The sequence below is a fragment of the Blastomyces gilchristii genome (assembly GCF_000003855.2).
Source record: "Blastomyces gilchristii SLH14081 genomic scaffold supercont1.5, whole genome shotgun sequence".
NCBI lineage: Eukaryota > Fungi > Ascomycota > Eurotiomycetes > Onygenales > Ajellomycetaceae > Blastomyces > Blastomyces gilchristii.
In genome coordinates, this window is record NW_003101678.1 from 476,565 (window position 1) to 502,060 (window position 25,496).

The 25,496-nt window shown below is 31.8% G+C and overlaps 3 protein-coding genes across 3 annotated transcripts in view; 1 reads left to right on the top strand and 2 right to left on the bottom strand.

The window, feature by feature from the left end:
• Positions 1–8,149: 8,149 nt before the first annotated feature.
• BDBG_16768 (uncharacterized protein) lies at positions 8,150–8,814 on the bottom strand (the record flags this gene model as incomplete). The annotated part of the gene is made up of 2 exons (XM_031724651.1): positions 8,446–8,814; positions 8,150–8,172 (listed from the first exon to the last, which is right to left on the bottom strand). Exons 1-2 carry the CDS (start codon positions 8,741–8,743, stop codon positions 8,150–8,152), a joined length of 321 nt encoding a protein of 106 aa, XP_031577605.1. The 5' UTR covers positions 8,744–8,814.
• A 14,125-nt stretch (positions 8,815–22,939) lies between these two features.
• BDBG_03223 (uncharacterized protein) lies at positions 22,940–23,528 on the top strand (the record flags this gene model as incomplete). The annotated part of the gene is made up of 2 exons (XM_002626013.1): positions 22,940–23,185; positions 23,226–23,528. The coding sequence occupies 2 exons, from the start codon at positions 22,940–22,942 to the stop codon at positions 23,526–23,528; spliced, it is 549 nt and encodes a 182-aa protein (XP_002626059.1).
• Positions 23,529–23,779: 251 nt separating this feature from the next.
• Positions 23,780–25,496, bottom strand: part of BDBG_03224 (uncharacterized protein) — a gene marked incomplete at its 5' end in the record, with an annotated part of 3,068 nt that continues 1,351 nt past the window's right edge. The window contains 2 exons of the mRNA XM_031721163.1: positions 23,780–24,096; positions 24,201–25,441. Of these exons, the coding sequence (XP_031577606.1) occupies positions 24,084–24,096; positions 24,201–25,441 (1,254 nt within the window). The 3' untranslated portion in view covers positions 23,780–24,083. The remainder of the gene's footprint in view (positions 24,097–24,200; positions 25,442–25,496) is intronic.

A 25,496-nucleotide genomic window follows, 5' to 3' on the forward strand; every position in this document is an offset into this window, starting at 1 on the left:
GTATTTTCATTCTACTCTCAACTCAGATGTAAGATCATGAATAAAGATCTATAAACAGAAAGATGTTAAAAGCTCTTTATTTAATGTAAGATAGTGTAAGCTGAAGTGTGTGAAGTATAATATAAGATTACTTACTTATCTACACTTAGTGAAGTATTTGTAATACTTATCTCACATATTCACTTTCTCAAAGTTGTGCAAGATTCATTTGGAAAACTCATTTCATATTTATAAGAATGAATATTACTCTGAGTCTGTGAGATTCATCTTTTTATCAGCTATTTATAATGACTTCACTTTTTCATGTAGAAACACAACAGATCTTAAGACTTGTTGAAATTCTGTTAACTATCTGTCTGTGAGTTCATGTTTAATCTGATAATATAATCACATCTGACTTAGTCAGCTGATTGCAGCATTATTTTTTCAGTTATTATTAAAGCTTAATAGCTCTGATAGATCTCTTAGCTTGATATATTTCATGCTTAAATTCTCATTCTACACAGTGATCTCTGATGATGTGTACACTTCTGAAGAGATTATGAATAATTATAATAAGATCTTCAGATTCAGTATAGTTATCTATCTGTGTAAATATTCAATCTTCTGCTGTAGGTCTAAGATCTGATTTTCTCTATTCTTATTAATGATGATGATTGTGTCAGTGAAGCTCTTCATAGTAAATACTTGATCTGCAGTGAATATTAATTATTGTTTAACTTTCATCTTAGCCTGTCACTGCATACATAAGACCTCAATCTCATTTAGAATTCTTGTATATATATGAAGCTTCAATTTCAGTTTAGCAGTCTCAGCTGCTTTTCTTACTGCTTTAAGTAAACTCTCTAAGAGGTTCTGTATACCTTTCAGTTCAGATAGCAGAGAAGAGTGTTATTTATATTAACTAGAGAAGATATTCATTTCAGTGATTTCTTGTTAATTATATAATATCTATCATTATATCACTGTGTTATTATATTAGTATATTATTCTATTACTATATCATTATATCACTATATTATTATATAATTTCTGTTATTATTATATGACTCTGATGATAGTCACTTTCTTCTTTTTATTCTTCTTTTGAGTAGAGAGTGAACTTCTTTAAATCTGATTCATTACTCTCATTCTCTTTCTCACATCTCATCTGTTCATATACATGACATTCATCTGAGTGTGAAGTTTTCTCTTAATAAGTGAAGCAGTATTAATCAGATGCTCTTTCACTCACTGCTCTTTATATACTATTTTTTAAGATGTTCTAGAACCACTCTGGCATGATAACTATGAATTACTTTGTAGATGAAATTATCATACTCTGAAGAAGCCTGCACTTCTCACTAATTTTTAGACATGCTATCAGATGTGATTCAAAGGTTGCTTAAGCCAGTGTATGATTACAGGTGTACACTGGCTTCTTATATATTGTAATATTGTATGCTAAATTAATTAGCGGCTGCTATGGCCTCTTTACACTCATATGTGTACGCTAGTAGTTCGGAAGCGGCCGCGTTATTATCCGACAGTCGTACGTTCTTCCGAACCACAACTACTTATTATTATTATTATTATTATTCTTCCATTATACTCATATGCAAGCGGAGCTTATGATGAGTCCTTGCGTGATGTTAAATACAGGTCAAGTGTTGGTTATACAGGAGGAAATACAGGTGTTGAGACCACGCCAAGATAACAAGAACATAGGAAAATACAAAGGAGTGACAATTAAATACATGCGATAATAACTTCCCAGCCCAGGAACATAGAGCAATTCATTGAAGCGATTTGTACACCTCTGTATTTATTAGAAACCTGAGGTGCTTGAGTTCCGGATTTAATGTATCCCTGCGGGTTTCGAACCCACGCGCCTTGGTTTCCCACGCCAAGGTGCTACCGGGTGGCCGCATTAACATTCGGCCACCGGGGCCATACATCACTACATACACATATAAATATTCACTTTAATTATTAATTCTCATACTTTCTCTTTCTTTTCTTCTCTAATGTTTTTCTCTTTATTATATAAGATCTATAATATTATACTGATCTATTCAGTGTAGGCCTCTTATACTAGAAAAATATTCATTATCTTCTTATTAGAAACAATTATTCATATATTATCTTCTTATTCAAGATAATTATTCATTGAGATATTTGAATATATAATAATATATAAGAAATAGAGAAACAGTTAAACAGTTAAACAGATACTGAGTTCTCAGATAGAAGCTTACTTATCAGTCACTCTGACTCTGTAATAAGATCTTATAAAGAGAGTAAGATTTTATAAGAGAATATCAGTGAAAGATCTGAGAGTTCTGATATCTCAGATGTATAAGATATTTATATAATTATAATTTCACAGATATCATATATTTAACAATTAATATAATTATGTCTAATGATAGTATGAAAGAACTCTTGAATATAAGTATAGATACAGTGTTACAGTGACTTTAAGTAATATTAAAATTACAATAATAATAAATAGCTGATATGTATACAACTTAATAATATTAATATAAAGAAATTCAATAATTATCTCAATAAGAAACTCTTGTACAGACAATTGTAATATCTATAGAATTAAATATAAAAGTACTGAAAGAATGCTTAGATGCTTCTATATATTTTAATACTTTCAATCTCACTCTCTACTTATTATGAAGAATAAAAGTGCTTATAAAACTGAGTGTGAATAAAGATATCATTGATTCACTAACTAATCAAGATTGATATATTAATGAATAATTAAAAAATCATATAAAACAGAAGTTTCATTTATGAATAAAAGTATATAAATCAGTGTTATGAATATCTGATAATATTATCAAATATCTTGATATTCTGTTCTGAGATACTGCTATATAATAGAAAGTATTAAATTAATTACAGAGCATCTGACAGAGAAATACTTCTCTTATAATATTCATTTCTGACTTTAATATTGAGATTCTAGAAGTAGATAATCAATGTTGAAAGAAGTGAATAAAGATTAACATACTTAAGAAGATATTGACTTTCAAACTCTTACAGACTCTTGTAAGTGTAGATAAAGATCAGACTTATAAAGACTTCTACACATAGCTTCAGACATTGAATGACTGTCTTATTAAGCTCAAGAGTATATAGAACAGTGATAGAAGATGTTACATTTCAGTCACTTATATATCTGCACTGAAGAATAACAATAATAATACAGATGCTATAAACTGAGTAGACTTGAATATTTATATATAAACAAGAGTCTCTGTTATCTGAACAGGCTTTCAGATTTCTGAGATCACTTCTGAAGAAGTCATTGATTAATGTTAATGTGAAGTGTGTATTAACTGTAACTAATTAGAACATATTACTTTCAACTGCTAATTAATCTATATATCTTCATACTTAAGAGAAAGATCAGTGTCTTCTCATTTAAAGAATGAATCAGTGTCTGTTCACACTAATCATATTATATTAGAGAAAGATTCAGAAGATAATTATAAGAATATCTCAGTGAAATAGAAAAAAGATTAGCTTCTGTTCAAATTTGTAAACAGAAGCTTGAAGAGATCAGATAATAATAATTTAAAGAGAAGATGATAATGAATATAATTCTTATATCTACTATGATTGATAATATATATAATATGAAAGTCATGATAGACAGTAGTCTATGTTACTATGCAATAATAAAATCTTCAGTTGTAAGATGTTATAATCTTCAGTGTATCTCTTTATTAAAATTCTGACTTCTTGCAGAATTTAATAATCTGAAAGATGTTTATATCTGTTATATAGTGAAACTAAACATAGATATGAGAGAACATCAATATGAAGATATCTATATATATGAAGTTGATAATCTTGATTATAATCTTATATTAGAACTTATCTGACTATCTAAATAAGACATCTTACTGAATGCTTGAAACAGAAGCTTGATATTCTCTACTAATAATAGAATTCATGAAGATGATATTCACAAGACTATGAATCTTACACAGATCTCTGTCAATACTTATAAAATACTCTGAAAAAGAAGTCATCATTAAAATCACTGATAGTAGAACTATATATCAATCTATTCTGTCAGTCTGACTAATATTAAAAAGACTCTAGAAAAGTTATCTTATATTATAATAACAGATTCTTGTATAAAACTCTCTCAATAATATCATGAATATCTAGATGTCTTCTGATAAGATAATATTATAAATATACTTCTCTTATAAGATTCTGAAATGAATCACAGTATTAAGTTAGAGAAAAAGAATGATAAGAACTCTGAATTATTATAAGACTCTCTTTATAATATATTCTGAGATGAACTTCTTCTTCTTTGAAAGACACTTAATAATCTGTTAAATAAAGAATTCATATATATTAGTAACTCTTCTGCTGCAGTCTCTATTCTCTTTACAAAGAAACTAGATGAAGAACTTCAGTTCTGTGTAATTTATTAAGAATTGAATAGATTATTAAAGAAAGACTGTTATTCTTTATCTCTTATCAATGAAACTCTAGCTCATATTAAATAAGCTTAATAATTTATAAAGTTAGATATCATCATCACATTTCATAAGATTCATATTATCAAAGAAGATGAGTGACTTACAGTATTCTAAACATAATATAATCTTTTTAAATGAGTAGTCACACTCTTTGAACTGATCAATACTCTCAGTATATTTCAGAAGTATATCAACTAAGCACTCTGAGACTTTCTTGATGAATTTATATCTGTTTATTTAGATAACATTCTTATCTTCACTGATGAATTCAGAAAGAAATATCAAGAGTATGTATAAAGAGTATTATAATAACTATAAGAAGTGAGACTATCAATTGATATTGATAAGTGTGATTTCAAAGTCAAGAGTACTAAATACTTAGATTTTATCATAGAAGCTGATAAGAGAATTTGAATAAATTCTGAGAAGATGTCTGTTATTCTTGAATGAGAGATCTTATACACTGTGAAAGATGTATAAAGCTTTATCAGATTTACTAACTTCTATCTAGACTGGCCGCTGGGATCATGAATTTCACGTTTGATCCCATTTGGTCTGATCCCATACATTTCTTGGCGTGAATCCCGCTGGGACTGACTATCAAAAAAACATGTAAAGTGACTATATATCAGATCTTAAAATGAAACCATGACTTGAAAAAAATGAGAAAGTGATTCCATTTGATTCTATTTAGTCTTATTCTTAGCATAAAGTTACTATTTTTAGACATTTTAAGGTTTTTTTTAGACTATTTTTAATTTTTTAAAAAGTAACGCTTTTTGATAACACTCAAATGAGATTTAAAGTCATTTAAAGCAATAAAAATAATTTAAATTGAGAAGTGAAAATCATGATCTCATTTGAAAAATGTGATAAGAGTAGACAGTAAGTCTCACTGGGACAGTATGGAACTACTATCTAATGTTAAAACCGTGTAATGAGATCAGTTGAATTGATAATGAGACTATCAAAAAATCTGGTCCTGGTCCCAGACACGGTCACACGGTCAGTCTACTTCTATCAGTGATTTATATAAAACTTCTCAGATATCATGAGATCACTTACAGAACTTACTAAGAAAGACTCAGTATTTCAATAATTAGCAGATACTGAAGCTGTATTTATACAGATAAAGAAGATATTCATTAATATCTCTCTACTGATAATATTCAATTCTGATTATAAGATAGTTATTAAGGCTGATTTCTCTGACTATATAACAGAAGAAGTGATATTATAATATAATAATGAAGATGTTCTATAATCATGTATCTTTATATCTAAGAAACTGAGTCCTGCTGAATGCAATTATAAGATCTATGATAAGACACTTCTTACAATTATACACTGTTTAGAAGAATGAGACTCTGAACTCTGAAGTATCTTCAAATTTAAGATAGTCATAGATTATAAGAATCTCAAATACTTTATAACTACTTATAAACTCACTGAATAATAGATATAATAATCTGAGTTCTTAAGTTACTTTCATTTTATAATACACTACTATTCTGACAGTCAGAACTTGATAATAGATGCTCTCTTATAATAAGAGTAAGACATGTTATCTGATATAATAGATACTCACTGAATAAACTGAGAGCACTGACTCTTGAATCTGAAGATACTAGTTAATTAAGATGAAACAGCTCACAGTACTATATATACTTCTCTGATTAGAACTGTTACTAATATCTTAACTTCTTCTGAATCTATATTAGATGAGCTATAATATATAGCAGCTTAAATCAATGAACTTCTTCAAGTACTCACTGAAGCAGTATAATAAGAAGCACTCTGATTTCTCTCAGAATTATATGTAAGAACTGACATCTCAGAATATTTAATTAATAATAATAATACTCTATAATTTCATAAATAATACTGAGTCTCTTACTCTGAATTCTTACATATCTGAATAATATAAGAGATATATAATTCATATATAACTGATTATTCAGACTGTGAATAACTGTATAGAATAATCTTCTAAGAGTTCTATTAATCTGAGATATTAAATAGTATCAGATGCTTCATTTAAAACTGCAACTACTGTTCTTCTATTATCTTATAAAAGAATCATAGAAAAGATCTACTGAAATCACTCAATATTTCTAATAGAATCTGATAAGATATAGTAATTAACTTTACTATTAATCTATCTGAGAGTAAGAGTTATAGAAATATTCTGATTATCATTGACTGACTAAGTAAAGATATAATATTAAAATCTTATAATAAGATGAATACTAAACAAGTCACTGAAGTCTTCTTACAGAGTTCATTCTATTAAATATATGAGTTACTGAGATTAATAGTATCAGATCAGAGCTGTTAATTCATGAGCACTTTCTGAATAAGAATCTATCAAGTTCTTAAGATTACACACTATCTATCAACTGTCTATTATCTTAAGACTGATGATATATCAGAACAGATAATTCAGACTGTGAAGAATTATCTTTATAAGTGTTACAATCACTTATAAGATGATTGATATAATCTTCTTCTACATACAGAGATTACTATCAATGATTGAGATACTATCTTAATAGATATAAGCTCATTCTTTCTTATATATAGTTATTATATGAAAGTATTAAATCTTCTAGAGATTACACAGTTCACACTGAACTCTCACAGTCTGATTCAGATTACTGATAATATAGTAATAAAGCTCTGAGATGTCTATGACTGAGTGAAAGTCTTTATAATAGTTATGAAATAAGATTAAGAGAACTAAATTAATATTCATCAAGATTCTGCTGAGCAGTATAAGATAGAAGACTTAGTATGATTGAATCTTAAGAATATACAGATTACATGTTCATCTTGTATACTGAACTATTATTATATCAAGTATAAAGTGATAGAAGTTCTAGATAGTTATAACTACTATCTTGATACATTATCAGAGATTTATAATATCTTTCATACAAACTTACTTCACTACACTATCACTGATCTGTTCTCTTCTTAACTAACTTCTGACTGACAGCTGTCAGAGATCATAGAAGATGTAAGAGGCCTACACTGAATAGATTGATATGATATTGATAGGTCTTATATAACAAAGAGAAAAACGTTAGAGAAGAAAAGAAAGAGAAAGTGTAGAAATCGGTAATCGGAGTGGATATTTATACACGTATGTGATGGCGTATGCGGTGGGGCCTACGCTGAATAGATTGGTATGATATTGATAGGTCTTATACAACAAAGAGAAAAATGTTAGAGAAGAAAAGAAAGAGAAAGTGTAGAAATCAGTGATTAGAGTGAATATTTATACATGTATGTAATAGTATACACAGTGAAGCTTCAGGGCAGAAGAATCTATACATATTTATAACAGCTGAGAATCAGCAATTGAGAATAACTGAGAATCAGAGTGTACATGTTCAAGAGTGAAGCAGAAGAATCTATGAAGTGAAGTGAAAGAATCTATGAAGTGTAATGAAATAGTCTATATAATTGATCAGGCGCAGCCTGTTACATTAGCCTCTCTCTTTCAGAAGCAGTTCTTATCAGTCAAGAACTGCTGTTTCAGATAACATGAAACTCAGAGTTCAGATCAGTTGATTATAGCTGACTTATTTCATAAAATATTATCAGCTACAGCTGTGAGATCTCTTATTGAGAATATTCTCAATCTCTCACTCAAGCTTATTATCTTCTTCTATGATGCCTGGCAGCTGTCAGTTGAAAGTCAGTTGAGAAGAAAACAGATCAGTGATAATGTAACAGAGCAAGCTTGTATGAAAGACATTATGAATCTCTGATAATATGTCAAGATAATAGTTATAACTATCTAGAACTTCTATCACTTTATATCTAATATCAAACCGCTCCACCACGAACTCGCTCGATTTTTCGAATAAGAACCCGCCGATAGATCCATCGAAAAGCCCTCGATCATACGAGCATTCTGACCCCATCGCCGACCGCATACCCCGTGTGGTGGTGGAGTTATCCAGCCAAACGTGAACCAGACGTCGTTCGGAACTCCTGCGTGGGATTATCCCCCATTCTCCCCTACCACACCACAACCCCGGGCCAAATTGCCATACAAATTGTAAGGTGAAGAGACCTAGCCGTATGCACCAATCTTCTTGATTTTGGAAGATCCCCGATCTGTAGTTGTGGAGATATCTGAGGAGCGACCTCCGCGAAAACCCTGTCCATCTTTGATGTTCCAAAACACCAACGCCAAGTCCCACCCTCGTACCGCCCTTCCCAATCTGGCCCATCCCCGGCAGAAAAATACAAAAAGATACCTCGGCGATAATATCAAGCACATAATCAATGGACAATGAGTCAACAGCACATCAACAACTATAAAATCAGTATACCCCAAGGTCTGACTGAGCCTTTGATCCCTGCACAGTGAGATATATTAAATCTAGTTTTAATATCTCAATATTCAATAGATTCTGCAAGGGATTGAGAACAGCAACACTAGGTTTCTATTGAATTTGAGAATTAACTCTATATTGATATAATCATTGACAAAGTCTTCTATTTTGAGATATAAATAACCAGTTCCTCTACATCCTGCTGGCAATATTTACATTATTATATAGAAACAGACTTATATTCTCTATAATATCAAGACTCTGAAGAGAGAAAGTCTTGATAGAGAGTATACAGTAGTGCATATCTTAGCAGTTTCTATCTCATTCTTCTGCAGCAGTTAATGCAAGAAAAAAAAGATCTTAGAAATAGTTTTTTACTTCTCTTGAAAAAGTAAGGTGTTTTTCTCTGAGTTTTACACAATATTCTTACAAAGAATTAAAAACAGAGTTGTTTTCTGTCATAATTTCATATTCTTTTAAGTAAGAATTACTTTTTCAGTGGCTGAAGAGCTTTCATTAATACTTAATTCTTTTTTACACTCTTTATTAACTGATTTAAGTTGCACACTTGTTGTGTGAGAAGAATTGAATAATTTAGAATAAAATTGAATAGTTTTAATCAATTTCTCTGCAAAAAATTGATTTATTTTTTGTCAGTTTTTCTCTCAAAAACTGTCATATCATCTGATTTACTATCAATTGATATCACACTTTTTCTCACTGTATCCCAAGAAAGAGATTGTAAAGATTTTATTGATTTATCTTAAAAATCAATTTTAGTTTATTAGATTCTCTTCAAAAATCTAACCTAGTTACTGAACTAGTGTGAAAAAAATCAGGTGTTTTATACACAAAAGTCTGCTATTCTTCTTTTGAAATAGTCTGACTAACTTTTCAATTGAAAACAGACTTAGAAATCTCTTAATTGAAACAGTCTGATCAACTTTTCAATTCAAAAGAGTTTAATAAATATCTCAATTGAATTAGTCTGATCAACTTTTCATTGAGTAAGAACAATGAGTTCAAAAGTACACTCAGTTGATGTGAAAAAAGATGCTTTCTCAAATACTATTTCTGAGATTAAAATTCTGAAGAGAAGAAAGAAAGAAGAAATAGAGAAACAACAAGTTCTTGAAATACAGGAACTTGAAAAAGCAAGTAAAATTCTTGAAAAGCAGTGTCTAAGTGAGATGAATGAAGAAGTTCTGTTAATTCTTCATGCTCAGGCTAGACAACTACAGAAAGTGATCAAGTTCAAACTTGGAATTTCAAACACAGTTTAAAAAACTTTGAAAATTTCTAATACAATCACTGACTCTTCTGTTTACTCTTCTTTCTTTTTTACTTCTTCTTCTTCTTCTTCTTTAAATCAGAAGAAAACATATGCTTAAGCAGCTGAATCTGCTATCTCTAAACCTGCTGTCTCTAAATCTACTATCTCAAAACCTGCTCAAAATTCTGAGAAAACTGAGAAGAATACTGCTCATACTTCTAGTGATAGAAGAGTGAAGAAAAAAATGCAAAAAGAGAAAAATCTTCAAATCTTCAGAAATAGAAGACTTATTCTCAAAGTCTCAAATCAGGACATATTGCAGAGAAATAAGCTAAACTCAAACCTCATTTTCAGAATTAGAAATGAAATCAATCAGCAGTTCTTTTCTCAGTTAATGACTGATATTGAAGTTCAAAAATCAGTTATAGCTTCAATTGAGCCATTCTTCTTTGAAAACTTTATCATTCTGACTACAATGCCTGAATTCAGTGCTGAATTCCTTATTTAGAATGAGAATCTCTGGAAATCAGCAGTAGAATCTTTGTTAAACACAACAATTCTATCTGAGAGAGATGAAAAGTGAGACAAATTCATTCTTTATAATATTTCAGTTGAAATTTTTGACTGTGAAGAAGAAATGCTACTTCTCAAAAGTGAATTAGAAGAATACAACTCTATTCAACTGAGAAAGAAGCCTGTATGACTAAATTCAATTGAGTTCAGATAAAGCAGAAGAAATGCCTCTGTTCTAGTATATACAAAGACAATGAAACAGTCAAAGATCTCTGAAGTAAGAGTAGCAGATTTGAAAATAAGAGTTCATGAATACAAAGACTCAAGAATGAATCTCAAAGCTCAAACACAGTGTTCAAACTGTCAAAGATATGAACACTTTGCAATCTTCTGTTTCAGAGACTCAAAATGTGCATTCTGTGTCAGAGATCATAAAACTAGTGAGTATAAATGTGAAACATGCTCAAAAAGAGGTGAAATATGTCAACACACTCTGCTTAAATACTCTAATTGTAAAGAAAAACATGCATCTAGCTCAAAAGAATGTATATTTGCTTCAAGAACTCAAAAGACCTGAAGAAAAGATGAAGCTCAGAGTAAATCTAGAACTGAAAAGAATAGTCAAGCCAGTAAACTCACAACTGCAAGCTCAAAAAGAAGAAACTCTCAACTATCTAAGTCTTCAAACTTCAATTCTTCAGCTAAATGTAAACAGAATTTGAATTCTCAAACTTCTGTTAAGATTAGAGAATTGAGAAATGACTCTGATGATAAACTAGATATAATACAAGCAGTTGAGATTTCTACTTTTCAGAACAGTTATAATCTACTATCTGATAATAGTGATTAGATTCTACTCTACTCTCTTTTAGTATGAATATATAACAAAAACAACAAAAAAAGTTTAAAAACTCTTTAAAAATCACATTTATTCAAAATAATGTGAATAGAAACTCAAATTGCATTTATTCTTATCTTCAAATTGCATTTGAATAAAAAGTTAATTTTATACTGCTTCAGGAGCCGAATTTTAATGCTGAGCAAAAATATGTCATTTCTCATTCAAGCTACTACTGCTTTTTATCTCAAAAGTCTGAGATAAAGTCAAGAGTAGTGATCTATGAAAGAAAGAGATCAAGATATCAATTTAATCTAAGATTTGATATCATGTCTGACCCCGATATTCTGGTGAGTGATATTATAGATAAAGAAAATGAGTTTGATACTATACAGCTCATAAATATCTATAATGAAAAGTCATTGAAGAAATATAACAATATCTGAATAATTGATAGAGGATTTCTGAACATAACTTTATCAAGAAACTCTATAATTGCAGAAGACTTCAATGCACATCATCTCTGATGAAATTCAGAGTGCAAGAGAGCAGTGAGAGCTGATAATCTGATTGAATGAACCTTTGAGCATTCAATAGATTTGGTTAATAAGTCTGATCAACAAACATTCTTTAGAAAAGACATGAAACAGAAGTCTATTATAGATCTAATCTTCATATCACAAAATCTAATGAAAAGAAGACTTGTAAACTGGTTTATTAATTCAAATGAGACATCAGGATCAGATCATGAGATTATTCAATTTAATATTAAACTGAGTGAAAAACAAATGAGTGAAAATCCTCTTCTCTCTAATCAGTATAACTTTGAAAAAGCTGATTGAAAAGCAGTTGAAAAAAGCATAAAACTGTTAAAATCTGAAAGACAGAATGAGCTATATTGGAATTCTGGTCAAGATATCTCAAATGAAATGCTTGAGAATAGAGTGAAGCTTATTACATCTATTATTCTAATAAGTGTTAGAGATAATATTTCAAAGAGAAAATCTTCTGAGTATTCAAAACCTTGATGAAATGAGAATATCTCATTTAAAAGAAAAGAATTAGCTACTGCTAGAAGAGATTGAAAGAATGATGTAATATCTGATGAAGAGTTCAAAGCTGTCAGAAATGAATATTTTTCAGATATTAAAAGAGTTAAAACAGACTGCTGAAATAAATTTCTTAAACAAGCACAAGGAAAGGAAGTTTTTAAAGCTTTTAACTATACTAAAATAAGAAGTGTAGCAAAACTTCCAGTCTTAGAATATGAGTTTCAGAATGAATCATATACAGCAAACTCTTTTGAGGAAAAATGTCAAGCTTTCATGAGAATTCTCTTTCAGAACTCATCAGATTCAGATTCAGATTCAGAGGAAGAGAATATATCACTTCTCAACTACATTGATGAAAATGACTGGGAATGGCCTGATCTTACACAAGATGAATTAGAGTCAGCTATCTTCTCAAGTTCTGTTAAAACTGCTGCAGGTTCTGATTCAATTAATCACTTGATTATTCAGAATACATATTCCTACTTAAAGAATGAATATTTTAAGCTCTTTTTCAATCTTTTGAAAAATGAATATCATTCTGAATGCTGAAGAGAAGTCACTGAAGTGATTCTTACAAAACCTAATAGAAAAACTTCAATTTCTAAGTCATATAGAGTAATATCTCTATTGAACTGTCTAGAAAAGGTTTTAGAAAAGATAATAGCTACTTAACTATCTTTTATAAGCTCTATAGATGATTCTCTTTTATTTAGTGAATAAATGAGAGATAGAAAACAGTGTTCTGTAATTGACACTGTTCTCTCAGTTGTTCATGATATTTAAATAGCAAAGCATGAGGGTCTGATCTCAACTGCAGTTTTTATTGATATAAAAGAAGTATTTAATCATGTTTCAAAGTCAAGATTAATTCAGACATTGAAGATATTAAAACTGCCACTTTCTCTAATAAAATGAGTTAACTGTTTTATGTCTAAAAGAAGTATACAACTCTTCTTTGATGAAATGAAATAAAACAAGACTGAGATAAAAGTGAGAGTATCACAGAGATCTTCAATCTCACTCATTTTATTTGCAATATACACTGTATATCTATTTAAAAATAGAAATATGAGAATAGTGTGATCTCTGAGTTATGTGAATGATATTGATCTAGTCTACAGCTCAAAAACTATCAAAGAGAATTTGAAAGTAATTGAAGAAGCTGCAAAGAAAATCTTTGTTAGAGCAGATATCAATCAAATTCAATTTAATATGAATAAAACTGAGTTAATTCACTTCTTTTCAAGATTCAATGAGAAAGAACTATCTCTAACTCTTTTAAATAGAGAGATTAAACCCAGTGTAAATGTCAAATGATTAGAAGTATGATTAAACTCCAAGTTGAATTTTAAATATCATGTTCAACAAAGAACTGTCAAGGCAGAAAGACTATTGAACAACATAATTAGACTATCAAATACAGAGAGAGGTCTATTCTTCCAGGCTATGAGACAGTTATATATAGCCTGTATTACATCAGTAGCTGATTATGAAGTTTAAGTTTGATGAAATAATCAAGGGAATTTCACTGAACTCTTTCAAAGTCTGTAAAACAGAGTCTTGAGAAGAATTCTGAGAGCATTCAAATCATCTTCTATTAAAGCAATGGAAATTGAAGCTTCAATTCCTTCTTCTGCTATTAGATTTGAAAAGGCCTGTATGAACTATGCTCTAAGAGTTGTAAAGATGAGCTTAAATTATATAATCAGAGAAAGAGTCTCTTCTTCATTTTCATTAATTAACTCTGGAAATGAACTGGATTAGAATAGATTTCTTGATTGAAATGAAAATAATTCTTCAAAGAAAATGCCTTCTCAACTGTACAGACTATGCTCTCTGATTAAAAATCAATTTTCTTCTTTAAATGTTGAAAAAGTTGATCATGAGAAGTTATCTCTCTAGAGAGAAAAGCTTGAATCTCTTATAGACTTACAAATAAGTGAACTATCAAAAGAGAAAGAATGTGAACAGCATTTGAAGAGAATTTCTACAATCAATATAAAAGACTCTATTCTGATTTATTCAGATGACTCAAAAAATGAGAACTTGAATAGATTAGACGCAGGCATTGCTTATACTGAAGATAATATCAATTTTATCTCAGACTTCTGAAATCTAGGCTCTGAATGTGAAGTCTTTGATGCTGAACTATTTGCAATAGTGAAAGCTTTCAAACTCATTGAAATGAAATCTTATAAAAGAGGAAATTATTTGAAAGAGGCATGAATATTCTCTGATAGTCAAGCTGCTTTAAAGAGACTTAGAAATAGTCAGATTCATAATAATCAAATGAATCTTGAACTGATCTTAAACTCTATTTTGAAAATTCAAAAGAGAAGAACATCAAAGCTGATAATTCATCTGCACTGAGTTCCTGCTCATATGAATATTCATGACAATGAATTGGCTGATTCAGCTGCAAAAAAGGGTGCAGAATTAAGCAGATCTATTCAAAAAATTATGTTCTGGTCTTTTATAAAGAGAAAAATAAAAGAATCTTATTTAAACAAGTGAAATGAAAGCTGGCAGAAACAAAAGAAGAGTATACATTATTCAAGATTTGAAACAAAACCCAAGTGGAAATCTTGTTCAATTAAATGTAAAAAGAAAATATTCTCATCTATAATACAGCTGAAACTAGGACATGGCTATTTCAAATCTTATATACAAAGATTTGATGATAGATTTGACTCAATAGAATGCTCATTCTGCAATACAAATGAGAATCCTGAGTATATTGTAATGCACTGTGCATTATACAATAGTCTCAGAGCCAGATTGAAAGAGAAGTATGATCTAAATTAATTAAATATGAGATTCTTATTCTCAACTGAGACAGGAATTAAATACTTAATAGACTTTCTATCAGAAACTCAAGCAGCTACAAGAAAATGGCTAAATTCAGAATTATCTGAATATGAAGAGGAGGAAATCAACCAGATATAGTCTGTTAAAACAGCTATATACTATCTTTTAATAATTTGTTTTGTTACAGTCTTTCTTTATTTTATCTTTTTCTTTTAATTTCTTTCTGTCTATCTATTTAATGTGTCTATCTTTAAGACTGTGTTCTCTTTTCCTTTGTCATGATATTGTCAAATGATTTCAAAGTATGAGATGATGTTAAAACACTGCAATTTGTAAACAGTTTTTGTATTCTGGGCTGGAATTTTCTGATTTTGCATATCTGAAATTGATGAATGTATAATAGTTAACTTTACAGATATAGGAAAAACCCTGAGAACTAAAAGTTCTCAGGTAGATGTCATAGTCTCTGACTGCATACATCTATAATTGAAGAATAATAATAATAATAATAATATATCTAATATGATAGTAATCTAGTATATAAGATGAATATGTGATTTGTATATTCTTGAGATTTAATTATACAAGATCTTCTATCTTATACTGCTCTGTAGAATCTTATTAGATGTTAATTTAATCTTCTTAATCTTATTTTATAATTATTATAAAGATCTCTGCTCAGTTACAGATATCTCAGAGCTTTATTACTATATTATCAGTAATTTAAATCAGACTGTGAAGATTTGATATAAATTGTGTAATCTCTAGAAGATTTAACACTTCTATATAATATTCATATGTAAGAAAGAATGAGCATATATCTGTTAAAATAACATCTTAACTATTGATAGTGATCTCTGTATGTAGAAGAAGATTATATCAATCATCTTATAAGTAATTACAGAACTTATAAAGATAATTCTTTATAGTCTGAATTATCTATTCTGATGTATTATCAGTCTCAGAGTAATAGATAGTTGATAGATAGTATATAATCTTAAGAACTTAACAGATTCTTGTTCAGAGAGTGCTTATAAATTAACAGTCTTGATTCAATACTATTAATCTCAGTAATTTATATATCTGATAGAATGAACTCTGTAAGAAGACTTCAGTGACTTGTTCAGTATTCATCTTATTACAAGATTTTAATATTACACTCTTACTTAGTTAGTTAATAATAATCAGAATATTTCTACAATCTTTACTTTTAAATAGATTAACAGTGAAGTTAATTACTACATCTTATCAGATTTTATCAGAGATATTAAGTGATTTCAGTAGATCTTTTCTACAGTTCTTTTATAAGATAATAAAAGAACAGTAGTTACAGTTTTGAATATAGTGTCTAATACTGTTTAATATCTTAGATTAATAGAACTCTCAGAAGATCATTCTATATAGTTGTTCATAGTCTGAATAGTTAGTTATATACAAATCATGCATCTCTTGCATTATTCAGATATATAAGAATTCAGAGTAAGAGACTCAGTGTTATTTATAAAATTATAGAGTATTATTATCATTAATTGAATATTCTGAGATGTTGATTCTTACATGTAGTTCTGAGAAAAATCAGAGTACTTCTTATTATACTGCTTCAGTGAGTGCTTAAAGAAGTTCATCAGTTTGAGCTGCTGTATACTATAGCTCATCTAATGTAGATTCAGAAGAAGTTAAGATATCAGTAACAGTTTTAACTGAAGAAGTATATAGTTCTAATCAGAGAAGCATGTATAGTATCATAAGTTATTTCATCTTGATTAACTAGTATCTTCAGATTCAAGAGCTGATACTCTTAATTCATTCAGTAAGTATCTGTTACATTGAATAACATATCTTACTCTTGTTATAAGAGAGCATCTGTCATTGAGATCTGACTGCCAGAATAATAGTATATTGTAAAATGAAAGTGACTTAAGAACTCAGATTATTGCATCTATTATTCAGTGAGTTTATAGATAGTTATAAAGTATTTAAGATTCTTATAATCTGTGACTATCTCAAATTCAGAGATACTTTGAAGTTCAGAGTCTTATTCTTCTAAACAGTGTATAATTGTGAGAAGTTTCTTATCATAGATCTCATAATTACATTTGATAGAACTCAGTTTCTTAGATATAAAGACATATAATTGTAGAATATCTTCATCATTATATTATAATATCACTTCTTCTATTATATAGTCAGAGAAATCAGCTTCAATAACTGTCTTATAATCAGAATTGAATGTTATTAGTAGAGAGATATTAATGAATATCTTCTTCATCTGTATAAATGCAGCTTTGATGTCTGCTAATTATTAAAATACTGAGTCTTTCTTAGTGAGTTCTGTAAGTAATCTTATAATATCTGAGAAGTTTCATATAAATCACTGATAGAAGTTAGTAAATTTGATGAAGCTTTGTACATTTTTCACAGTATATGAGACTTCTCATTCAAGAATAGCAGAGATCTTCTCAGAATTTATTCAGATTCTCTTATCAGCTTCTATGATAAAATCTAAGTATTTAATACTCTTGACTTTAAAATCATACTTATTAATATCAATTGATAGTTCTGCTTCTTATAGTTATTATAATACTCTTTGCATATACTCTTGATATTTCTTTCTGAATTCATTGATAAAGATGAGAATATTATCTAGATAAGTAGATGCAAATTTATCAAGAAAGTTTCAGAGTACTCAGTTCATATACTTCTGAAATGTACTGAGAGCATTGATCAGTTCAAAGAGTGTAACTACTCATTCAAAGAGATCATATTATATTCAAAATACTGTAAGCTACTTATCTTCTTCAGTGATGCAGATCTTATGAAATGCAGTAATAATATTTAACTTTATAAATCATTGAGCTTGTCTAATGCAAGTTAGAGTTTTATTAATAAGAGATAAAGAATCACAGTCTTTCTTTATTAATCTGTTCAATTCTTGATAATTCACACAGAATCAGAGTTCTTAATCTGATTTCTTTGCAAAGAGAATAGAGAGTGTGATGAAAGAGTTACTAATATATATGAATTCTTTATTTAACAGATCATTGAGTGTCTTTTGAAGAAGAAGAAGTTCATCTCAGAACATATTATAAAGAGAGTCTTATAACAGTTTAAAGTTCTTATCATTCTTTTTCTCTAACTTAATACTGTGATTCACTTCAGAATCTTGTAAGAGAGATATGTTTATAAAATTGTCTTGTTGAAAGACATTTAGATATTCACGATATTGTTGAGAAAGTTTTGTATGAGAATCTGTTATTATAATATAGAATAACTTTTCTAGAGTCTTTTTGATATTAGTCAGACTGATAGAATAGATTGATATATGATTCTACTATCAGTGAACTTATCAGTGACTCTGTCAGTAATTTTGATGATGACTTCTTTTTTAAAGTATTTTATAAGTGTTGATAGAGATCTGTGTAAGATTCATAGTCTTGTGAATATTATCTTCATGAATTCTATCATCATTAGAGAATATCAAGCTCCTGTTTTAAGCATTTAACAAGATGCCTTATTCAGATAGTCAGACAAGTTCTAATATAAGATTATAATTAAAATTATTAACTTTATATATATAGACATCTTTATACTGATATTCTCTCACATCTATATTTAGTTTCATTATGTAATGAGTATAAATAACTTTCAGATCATCAAATTCTGCAAGAAGTCAGAGTTTTGATAAAGAAATACACTGAAGATTATAATATCTTACAACTGAAGATTTTATCATTGCATAGTAATATAGACTGCTGTCTATCATGACTTTCATATTATACATGTTATTAATCACAGTAGATATAAGAATTACATTCATTGTTATTTTCTCTTTAAATCATTGTTATCTGATCTCTTCAAGCTTCTGTTTACAAATTTGAACAGAAGCTAATCTTTTCTCTATTTCATCAGAGTATTCTTATAGTTATCTTCTGAATCTTTCTTCACTGCAATGTGATTGATGTGAACAGATGCTGATTCATTCTTCAAGTGAGAAGATACATAGGCTGATTAGCAGTTGAAAGTAATATGTTCTGATCAGTTACAGTTAATACACACTTTATATTGATATTGATCAGTGACTTCTTCAGAAGTGATCTCAGGGACTTGAAAGTCTGTTTGAACAGTGAAAACTCTTGCTTATATATAGACATTTGAATCTATTCAGTTCATAATATCTGTATCATTGCTGTTCTTCAGTGCAGATATATAAGTCACTGAGATGTAATATCTTCTATCACTGTTCTGTATACTCTTAAGCTTGATAAGATAGTCATTCAATATTCAGAGCTGTGTATAGAAGCCTTCATAAGTCTGGTCTTTGTCTATATTTATAAGAGTCTGTAAGAGTTTGAAAGTCAATGTCTTCTTAAGCATGCTAATCTTTATTTGATTCTCTCAAGATTGATCACCTGCTTCTAGAATCTTGATGTTGAAGTCAGAAATAAATGTTGTAAGAGAAGTAGTTCTCTGTCAGATGCTCTGTAATCAATTTAATACTTTCTATTGTATAGCAGTGTCTTGGAACAGAATATCAAGATATCTCATAATATTATCAGACATTTGTAACACTGATTCACATGCTTTCATTCATGAGTGAAATTTCTATTTTATACAATTCTTCAATTATTCATTGATATATCAATCTTAATTAATTAATAAACTGATAGTATCTTCATCTACACTCAGTTTCATGAGCATTTCCATTCTTCATGATGAGTAGAGAGTGAGATCAGAAGTATTGAAATATGTAAAAGTATTTAAGCATTCTTTCAGTGTTTTTGTATTTAATTCTGTAGATGTTGAAATTGCATGAGTTTCTTATTATGATAATTATTGAATCTCTTCATATTGATGTTATTAAGTTGCATGTATATCAGCTATTTATTGTTATTATAGTTTCAATATTACTCAGAGTCACTGTGATACTATATCTATGCTCATATTCAGAGGTTCTTTCATATTATTATTAGACATGATTATATTGTTTATCAGATGTGTGATATCTGTGAAATCTGAAGAAGTGTAATTATATGAATATCTCATACATCTGAGTGTCAGAACTCTCAGGTCTTTTACTGATATTCTCTTATAAGATTTTACTCTCTTCATAAGATCTTGTTACAGGGTCAGAGTGACTGATAAGCAAGCTTCTATCTGAGAACTCAGTGTTCACTTAACTATTTAACTGTTTCTCTATTTCTTACACATTATTATGTGTTTAAATATCTTAATGAATAATTGTCTCTAATAAGAAGATGATATGTGAATAATTGTTTCTAATAAGAAGATGATGAACATTTTTCTAGTGTAAGAGGTCTACACTGAATAGATCAGTATAATATTGATAGGTCTTATATAACAAAGAGAAAAACATTAGAGAAGAAAAGAAAGAGAAAGTGTAGAAATCAGCAATTGAAGTGAATATTTATACACATATGTGATAGCATACATGATGAAGCTTTGAGACAGAAGAATCTATACATGTTCATAACAGCTGAGAATTGATGATTGAGAATGACTGAGAATTGAAGTGTATGTGTTCAAGAGTGAAGTGAAAGAATCTATGAAGTAAAGCAGAAGAATCTATGAAGTGTAACAGAATAGTCTATATAATTAATCAGGCGCAGCCTGTCACAGAAGAAGATAATAAGCTTGAGTGAGAGATTAAAGATATTCTTGATAAGAGATCACATAGCTGCAGTTAATAATATCTTATAAAATAGATCAGCTATAATCAACTGATCTGAACTCTGAGCTTCATGTTATCTGAAACAGTAGTTCTTGACTGATAAGAACTGCTTCTGAAAGAAGAAAGCTAATGTAACAGACTGCGCCTGATCAATTATATAGACTATTTCATACACTTCATAGATTTCTATCACCTCATTCTCAATCACTGATTCTCAGCTGTCATGAACATGTATATTCTGATCACTGATTCTCAGCTGCTATAAATATATGTATATTCTTCTATTCTGAAGCTTCACTGCATATATCATCACATACATGTATAAATATTTACTTTAATCACTGATTCTTGTACTTTCTCTTTCTTTTCTTCTCTAATGTTTTTCTCTTTGTTATATAAGATCTATAATATTATACTGATCTATTCGGCGTAGGCCTCTTACACAAGTTTTCTGTATACATCAGAAATCAACAACAGATTAGCTGTCTATTGAGTGAGCACTCACATGCAGTACTGAGATCTGAATGAGGTAGATAATTATCTGAACAAGCTTGTTAAATATCATGCAGTATGTGAGCTGATACATTTGACATCTGATGATGTGAAGATCATCTTGAAGATTTGATTTCTAGGCAAATGATTGAGCTTGAATCTGATAATATACACAGGTTCATGTGAACAGAATTCAAAGGGTTCTGAATATGATCACTGTCAGCTGTTATTGTGAACCTGTGCTGTGACACTTCTCAGCACGGCCGTAAGTCACTCCTGTCTAGACTGACCATGTGACCGTGTCTGAGACCAGGATCAGATTTTTTGATAGTCTTATTATCAATTCAACTGATTCCATTACACAGTTTTAACATTAGATAGTAGTCTCATACTGTCTCAGTGAGACTTACTATCTACTCTTGTCACATTTTTCAAATGAGATCATGATTTTCATTTCTCAATTTAAATTATTTTTATTACTTTAAATGACTTTAAATCTTATTTAAATATTATCAAAAAGCATTACTTTTTAAAAAATTAAAAATAGTCTAAAAAAAACCTTAAAATGTCTAAAAATAGTAACTTTATGCCAAGAATGAGACTAAATGAAATTAAATGAGATCATTTTCTCATTTTTTTCAAGTTATGATTTCATTTTAAGATCTGATATATAGTCACTTTACATGTTTTTTTGATAGCCAGTCCCAGCGGGATTCACATCAAGAAATGTATGGGACCAGACCAAATGGAACCAAATGTGAAATTCATGGTCCCGGCGGCCAGTCTACTCCTGCCCTCTTTTGACTCAACTCAGTGCGGTTACTAAGGCTTTTGATTGATGCAGGTTGAGATAATCAGCGCGCCCCCCCTGCGGCCCCGCTTTCCCGCATCCACCGGCCATCACATGACTCACGGCGGCAATGTGGCCACGGACACAAGTGGAGGACGGGAAGAGTGTGAACTACTTTTGTGAACTACTTTTGTGAACTACTTTTGTGAACTACTTTTTGTCGCTGCAGCATCTTGTGATGTAGATGTATAGATTGTTGATCAACTATCATCTTGGTAATTCTTGACTTCTTCTTTTGTCTAGCTATATCATCTGTTTCTCCAGTCTGGAGAAAGGTTGCATTGCCGCGAGCTGAGATCAATAAGTGGCACTGCTGTAGGGCTAATGCATCTTGAGAAATCGAATCTGACCTCCGGCCTGGCTATTGGTGGCAACTGGGGGCAACACTAGTTTGGACAAATGATGGTGTCTTTTCACTTTGGCTCTAATGTGCCCCACTTGAAGCTGTTGGGAAAATACACGGAATCGTGATGCGATGCAAGCCTGTACCCAAAATTAGGATCAGAACTTCTACCAGTGCTTGCATCACAACACTGCTTGCTCACCACATTATTTCTTGCTCTGTGGTTAAAAACCATGATAGCCTGCAGATTGACTGGTGAAGACTTGATCCATCAGTTGTGCCCGGAAGATGCTCAAGATGGCAGGAAACCAGCACCAGAAAGAAATTACACAGCAGGCCAAGGTGAGACACTGACCAAGGTTCCAGCATTGCATGAGTTGACAGGTTTAGGTGCCATTAAGCACTCAAAGTCTCACCGCGCAACACCATCTGCTGCCTCCAGATCACCAAGTTCAGATGGTGCAGCTTCAACAACATCAGTATATATCAGCTATATGTTCGTTCTGAGAAAGATCTCAGACAGAGGAGCTTGTGAGGAAGTGTAGCAGCCTTGAGGCTACACTCCATGCATACACAAACAGCGATCGAGTGCTCCGGCACCAGCTATGGCTGGAAAACAAATCCCATGCTGCCACACGCCACGAGCTGGAGCTGGAGAAACGATTTCAAGGTGATTGCGCCGAGGCCAATGCCAAGCTGCGCGAGGACTTTTCCAAAATGCAGGAGGCCTATGCCGTAGCACAGCAGGTGTTGGGGATGGAGCAGGAACACCACCGCGCCATGATGGCCGAGCTAGAGAGTGCAGTCCAGTGGTGTCACTGAGTGGACGCTTTGGTCGATGTGATGCAGCTTCAGGAAGATAGTTGTCTGGGGGTCAGGGACTGATCTCGGCGGATCAGTGATGTTATTCGGGGCATTCAAGCCAAGATGCACAACGAATATCAAGCGGCTCTCAGGGAGAAGGATGGACGGATCACAGAGCTCCAGAAGGCCGTAGATAATCCCACAAGAGCCAAGGTGTAAAGTAGAAGCAAGCACATTTTCCGGCTGAGTATAGCAGCTAAGAATATAAAGAAGATCTTTTCAACCGCCCCCCTTATAGGAGGATTGCGCACAGTTATCATTGCTAGATATATGCTTGATCAGAGTTGTTTCTCTAGCTTCCATGTCTTCCCCATCTCATCATACACTACAGTTCTATCTAGGTCAGATGATTGTGAACCAAGTGTGAGCATGTCTGTGTTGAATTGCTCTTCACATCCAAATGCAAACAAGGTCTCATCTTGCAAAAGTGAACCAATCTGATTGGGTGGAATGACAGACATGCCCCCCCGGGTCACTTCTGCAACTCACTTGTATTTCTCCAGGCTGACATAGTCAAGATAGCGCTCTGCATTTTGAGAGAGCACACATAAGGCATCAGAATCTGATATGACAAAGATGCACTTATATTGAGGTCCTGACCTTTCTTGACAAAAGAAGGTGTTCACATACTGCTGCGGCTCAACATTAACCCGGACCCAACAGCATAAATGATCCTGCTTCACAATCTCAAGTGGCTGGCGGGCCACAACACCCTGGCTCACGGTTCCGGATACATTTGCGTTGTCATGGAGTGCTGATGTGAAAAGCTGGTCCATGTCTGTGTCAACAGGTGGAGGATTTGCGTCTGCAGCAAGTTCTAATGAGTGAGGGCGGTTCATGTTTATCTTGACAGGGGGTGCTGATATGGAAGGCTGGTCTATATTTGTGTCAACAGGTGGCGGATTTGTGTCTGCAGCAAGTTCTAATGAGCGAGGGCGGTCCATATTTATCTCAACAGGGGGTACTGATATAGAAGGCTGGTCCATGTTTGTGTTGATGTGTGCTGGATTTTCAACAAGCAATTGGTCAGAGAAATCAAGTATTGGTTCTGTCTGTGACTGGGTCACAGTATGAGCTGGCGGTATTGGTGGGTTTGGCGGCTGTAGAGGATTCATTTGATCTCTTGTTTCCACATTCCACTCTGCTGGTTGCGGGCTTGATGCACTCAGACACCCTGCTTCAGTGAAAGGCGGAAAAAAGGCAAGGAAAATATCTCGCTTGACCGCAAAGGAAGTGAGCCACTCAGCCGGCTCGTACGGAGGAGGGGAGTAGATGTTGTCAAGATATAGATACTTCTGGTCTGAAAAGAATGAGTTTCCATCGGTCATTCCACAGCAGGAGCGGACGGACCATTCTCCCAAATCCTCATCTGTGGTCAATAGGGGCCGGGCGATCGGACGGGCATCCAGGGCCACCGGGGCCGGGACGCCGCCCTGCAGTCTCGGGACCAGGAACCCAACCGACCTGGCCAGCTCAGAAAAACGGCCCCAGAGCACTTGCGAATCAGGCTGTCTTGTTCTCGGTGGAACTTTGTGCATCCCAATGGGCTGGAAGTTTGGGACAAGGCCAAAGAAGTCACGCATCCCGGCAAGAAATACCTGCCTGTAAGCCGACCAGAAGCCATACTCCACAGGCATGCCGGCCGCCAGACGGTAACTGTTCTCCGAGGTCTGGATGCGGACATCATTATCGCGTGGAGAAGAGTAGCACCGCCGTAGGCCCTTCTCGATGGTACCTTTCCACGACCTCGGCATCAGCCGTCTCATGAGTTTTAAAACAGGCTCCAGATATTTGACATCCTGATGAAATGTGTAGAGGGACGGAATGATATGTGGGATCTGCATCACTTTCAGACGAAGGACCTCTCGCTCCTGGGGACATGTCACCGCCGCATATGCTGTACCATCCTCAAAAACTTCTGTAATG